Raw genomic sequence first — 6,016 nt, forward strand, 5'->3', positions numbered from 1 at the left:
GGGAGCCCCCCGCAGCACTCGCCCCGGGGCCTGCAGAGATGGCCAGAGGGGACCCGGCGGCGCGCAGGGCCTTTCGGAGCCGACCCCTGTAAGCCCTGGCGCGGGAGGCTGGGCGGGGCGGGGGCCCTGGAAGGCGGGAGAGGTCGAGCCGGGCGGAGAGGGGTATGGGAAGGGCCGGGGGAAGGGCCGTCTCCGCTCGCGTAACGCTCCCGGAGCCTGCGGCAGAGGCGGCGGGGCTGAGCCGTGGAGGGGATGGGGCTGCCACCAGCCTCGGCTCTCTTCCCTGCAGCCCCGGCATCACCTCCCCTCTCCCGGGCGGGCCGTTCCTTAGGCCGCACAGGGTGATCGCGGGAGCCGGCGGGCGGCACCTCGCCCTGGACTGGAGAGGAGGGCGCGGCGGGGCCACGGCACGGGGATTCCTAGTGGCCCGGGCGACCGGCGCGTCCCCCAAGCGCCCGGAGACCTTGATCCGGACAGAGCTACGTGCGCGCCCCTCGGGGGTGGCCGGCGGCCGGGAGGAGGTGCGGGGCTCGGCCACTCGGCCCCGGACACCTGAGTAGCCCATGGCGGGCAGCGACGTAGCGTGTGAGGGGCCCACGCGGAGCGGAGGCGCGACCCGGAGACCCGGGGCTCCCGGCGGGCTGCGCAGCCAGGCAGCGGCCAGCAGCTCCGAGCCGCTGTCCGCTGCTGAAGCTCCGGCCGAGCGGGGCGCGCTGCCCGCCTGGATGCGCCTGTACTTTTACGGGATGCACGGCATCACCCTGGACGTGCTGGTGTCCTCCGCCAGGCGCTTCGCCCGCAGCCTGGACCTGCGGATGCTGGGCTTCTCATCGCCCTACCGCTGCCTCCTGCACTCGCTCACCCACTTCGCCCTGGAGCAGCTCTATCTGCAGCGGCCGCGCTGCCCCAGCGCCTTCCTCTTCAATTTCCTGCTCTACCCCTGGGCGCACGTGGGGCTGCAGACCCTGGCGGGCCAGGCGATGCTGCTCAGCCTAGGCGGCGGGCCGGGGGGCGCGGCGGCGCCGGGGGCGCTCGACCTGGCGCTGCAGTACGTACTGGCGCTCTACCACGGCCAAGTGTTCCTGAAGCGCTTCCTGCGTTTGCGGTACCCGCGGCAGCGCCAGCAGCAAACCAGGGACACGCTACCGGCAGCCCCGGACGCCCGAGTCCTTTTGGAGGCTGGTGGCCGGCGACAAGGACCCCGCGGCTCCAAGGGCGCAGAAGGAGCCCCTAGCCAAGGACTGCCAGACTTCCTCCGCTTCCTTTTCTTCGGAATGCACGGCTTTCTGGATGAGATCTTCTTCACCTTCTTCTTCAATGTGCTGGGGCAGGGGGACGGGGCCAGCGGTGGACACACTTCGCTCTGGTCCTTCTTCATGTATGGCAGTTGTAGTTTTGTGGTGGAGAAACTCTACTTCCATCTTCACTACAGCCGTGGCTGGGGCACCTGGAAGCGGGTGCCTATCTATGTGATCTTTATCTATGCCTGGGAGTTGTCCTGGGGTCTGGGACTTCGCATGTGTGGGGCCTGTTCCTGGGACTATTCTCACTATCCACTCAATTTCATGGGCCTCATCACTCTGATGTATTTACCTGGTTGGCTGTTCCTTAGTGTGTACCAGGACCTACTGTCCAACGTGTTGTGGCGGGTGCAGTATGTCCCAACAAACTAAGATTGGGGGAAAAGAAGAAGAAAAGAAAAGAAGAAAGGGACATGATGCAATTTATTTTTACACATTTAAAACGAGGTGGTTTTCAGTCTTTTAATTTTTATACACTTTACTAAACTCTTCCAACTTGTTTTACTTGACGTTTTAGTTTTCCAGACTGCTTGGAATCGATATGTAAAGTTCAATACATTGAAGTGTTACTCAAAACTAACTCAAAATATTTAACTCATCAATAATTTAAACCTTTTCGAGGTCAAACAGCTAAACCGCGCTACCTGAACATCAGAAATCGGTAATATTCACTGAACCGCAAAGAGTGATAAGTACCTACTTTTCTGTTCTTCAATGAAAGTTTTCAGATCAGAGAACAATGGTTTTTACAAGTTCCTGATTTAATGAGCTGTTTGCTTTCTTTTTAATTATTGCAATTTTATTTGACTTTCTTGCCATGTTTACCAATGGCCGCTGAAACTCCATGTCTCGTATGTACTTCAGAAACTTCAATCCACAGCTCTTAAAGTGCCTCTGTCTAGTATACAAGTGAGAGGAAGCTGGCAAGTGTGAAAATATCCCGTGAACACATTTTGACGTGAGACGTCCTTTCTGTCAACTCCAACAGGTGACACTGTGTTAAGACATTTGGTCACCATCTTGGGAATGATTGCTTTCCTGTGTTGGCTAGCCTTAAACACTACTGTGTTAACGTTAATCGGAACATGTGCTATCTAAACTTGTAACTGTGTGCGCAATAACCTAAATGTTTACCCTCTATGTCCCAGGGCCAAGTGGAATTCTACCACCTTCAATGGGGTCCTAACACTAAGTACCGTTTTTCTACACAGCTTCAAATATAGAAACAGTACCGTGGGATAAAATGAACCTCAATTCTCCCTCTAATTTCATTAGGCCTAATTATTTTTTCTATTTGCCGATGTGTTTTCACCATATCTCTCACAGTTCTCCCTTTTTTTTTTCCCCTTTCAGGCCCAGAATTTGGGGTCAGGCCCGATATGGTAACGCACCTTATAAATGCATGATAGCTTTTTGACAGCTTATGATTAATTGATGCCTAAAAGCTCCAAAGTTAAATGAGATGATGGAAGCCATTCTAAGAAATTATATCTAATTGATTAATAATGTACTCTGAGGGTGTTTGCTGTTTTATTGTACTTCGAAGAGTGAGGAGAATGGAGTGTGGCTCAGCCAAGGGTGACTAATAACCTCTCAGCTTTCAGTACAAAGATAATTAGGAAAACTTAGAATGTGTACTAATGAGTTTGAATTGTCCAATTGCCTGTGCTGTAAAAAGGGATGTTTTCTATTAAAAAAAAAAAAAAAAAAAGTTTGCTAGGAGAACTGAAGAGAATGTGTATTTAGATTTGACATCAGACACAGTTCTAATAGTGCTATATTAATCCATCCTCTGAGGTTATAAGCTAAATTATAAGTAATGTCATATAGTCAACCCCACCTGTAAAGTAGATGAGGACAAACTAATTATTCTCATCACTCAAAGCTTAAAAGTCAGCTCAATGTTTGCCACAGGTTTCTCTTAAATTCTTTATGACACTGTAATGGGTCAAAGATTTCTGAAAATGCTGAAGGGGAAAATATGGAAGGAGACACCACAGAGTTAGAAAGACGCCAGACAAGGGATTTGAAATTTAAATGTGGCACATGCACAGGAATCTGAGTTAAGTATGGCATCACTGAACACCCCACATTCCTGTGAATGTGAATCAGCTCCATGGCTGTTGAAATGCTTAGTAACTTGTCCCCACTCACCTCCAGCCTCTGCTTCTCTCAGAGCCACTGAGGAGCCTACTAAGTGTCTCCAAGTCAGAAATCCCCCACTTAGGAACACATGCCGTTTTTTTTTCCTTTTAATACTATGATCGTTAAGGGGATAGAGTAGGTTTTCACTCATTAGACTTACTCAAGAAATAGTTACCCAGCCTCCAGTAATCAGTAGGCACTTCCTATGATTGTGTATACACGGTAATGAACCAATAGACAGAACTCTGTCTTTATAAAGCTGGAAATTGACTGTTTGGATGTTGTGAAATTATACTCCTTTTTTTGTTTGCTTGGGTTTTTTTTCTTTTGTTTTTTCAAGACCGTTGTTTCAGTAATAAGTAGTGAGCAGCAGGAGCTAGAATCTCATCAGTCCTATCCCTGAAACATAGCAATCCATCGTTCCTAAAAAAATATCCAAACTAACAGTCCCCACGCTAGTTCTCCAAATTGCTAGCTGTGTGTGTATACAGGAAGTGATCAGCCTGGCTGGTAACTCAGTGTATTGTCTTAGGGCTTCTCATTTTGCGTTTGCTCCACCTCTTAAAGGAGGCATTTTGCTGTGATCTTTGACCCTTCAGGATAAGAGAACCATCAAATCATTGTTACTATTAGTAGTTTAGAGGCAGAAATGCTAAGTCAGTATGATAGTTAATATTTAAATAGCATTTGCTCTCTGAAAAACTTCTCTAAAGTGTGTATCATATAGATATCAAATTAACAACACATTCTTACATACTATGCCTTAAGTGAATATGCATACAGTATATATTTTAAGTACATATTTATATGTGTGTATATATTCACTTAAACTTGCAACAACCCTGCTTTTATAGATGAAGGCAATAAAACTGAAGCCCAAATGGATTGAGTAACTACCAGAGCTACACAGCTTTTAAGCGTTTATATTTGTTAGTGGATGCTGGACTCCAGTCAGTTCCCAGCAGCAGCTTGATTGTGCCTGTCTACTGGCCTCAGTAATTTGGATCTTGTCTGGACTGTTCTTCCCTAGAATGTTAGAGATGCACAGACAGCTGTTATTTGCAAAAGACTCCTGTTGCTTTTTTATTATGTGGTGCATAGCAAATGAATTAATATCAGGATATATAACTGACAATCAGCCTTCTTTCACTCCATAGATAATGCCTTTATATTTAAACAGTGCTCTGAAGGGAAGTTCCTCTTATAAACCAAAATAATTTGCAACATAAAAATGTAAGGATAATATGCCGATGAAAAGTAGGCCATTATCACAAGCTATGAATATACATAAAATTAATCACTGCTATACATCAAATATTGTTCTTAGAGCAGATATCATTGTAAGAACTAATCACCCTAAAAGTGAGAAAATTTATAGCCAGGTGTGTTGGCACCCAATTGTAATGCTAATACTGAAGATGCTAAGGCAGAAAGGTTGCAAATTTGAGATCATCCTAGGGCACATAATGATATCTTGTCTTAAAAAAAAAAAAAACCACTATTTTTGCAAAGACATTGATCCTGAGTTCTTAATAGAAAAACATAAAAGTAGCAGGTGTGCTTAACATATATAATGTTGAGATTTCTTTTTAGAAGTTCTTGAAATTTTAAGTAAATTCTATTGATTTCTGTGAATCTAAATAGAAATATAAACTCTTGAATTTTCATGTTAACAATGAATACAGAAGTCCAGATATCAAAGAAAATCTCCAATAAAGTTGCTAACCTATTGAGTTATTTTAAACATTTCCATGAGTTGGTGTACTTGATTATTTTGTGTTCTGTTTATTGACAGTTCATACTTCAACCAAGCAACACACAACAGTTTAGAAAGATATGACCTGTTTTGTTGTTTGAGAAACATACTTAATTGGATAATCCTTTCTTCTAATACATATTTTAAAAAATAATTTTCATTGTTTTGAAAAAGTCTCTGTCAGTTTGGCTTTTTTTGTCTGTCTCTGGTTCTGTTTAAGAAGGATGTTGAAGGAGTTTGGTGGACAGGTTGGGCTTACCTTCCATTTCGAAGGTTCATAAAACATCTCTGTATATCTGAACACAGGGAGAACTCATGACACACTTCGTAGTAAGCCATTGTACTGAAATATCTGACACTGTAATAAAGGCAGTGTTTCCATACATTAAAAGGCATTGCAACTCTTTACCATGTCAATTAATTTGGATACACTAACTCTAACAGTGCCTGCTAGAGCTAACTCCTTTACCAAAGGGAAGTTAAAAAAAAAAATCATCCATCAAATGCATCATCCCCTCACCTGCCTCCATCAAACACAAGCACCTATTCCGTGGTACTATGAGAGGTGGCAGTTAAGGATGGTTCTATTGTGCTGCCAGGACTTTTTTTTCTACTCGTAGAGTTGGTAGCAGAGGAAGGAACAAAAGTAGCGATTGTCTCTGTGTCTAATGAACCCATTCATTAGACTTGGCCTCATTCTCGTTTTCACACTGCTGCAGCAAGCCATCACACAGGCAGTTGATTCCAGTCACAAGCAACCCAGATTGCAGAATGTTCTGTGGTGTGTGAAGAGAAAGCTTTCTGGTGAAAACAC

General features: G+C 45.3%; 1 protein-coding gene across 1 annotated transcript; it reads left to right on the forward strand.

The window, feature by feature from the left end:
• Positions 1-435: 435 nt before the first annotated feature.
• Positions 436-5,194, forward strand: Tmem229a (transmembrane protein 229A). Its single transcript, XM_028872967.2, has one exon. It carries the CDS (start codon positions 564-566, stop codon positions 1,671-1,673), a length of 1,110 nt encoding a protein of 369 aa, XP_028728800.1. The 5' UTR covers positions 436-563; the 3' UTR covers positions 1,674-5,194.
• The last annotated feature ends 822 nt before the right edge of the window (positions 5,195-6,016 follow it).

Source organism: Peromyscus leucopus, chromosome 3, assembly GCF_004664715.2.
Source record: "Peromyscus leucopus breed LL Stock chromosome 3, UCI_PerLeu_2.1, whole genome shotgun sequence".
NCBI lineage: Eukaryota > Metazoa > Chordata > Mammalia > Rodentia > Cricetidae > Peromyscus > Peromyscus leucopus.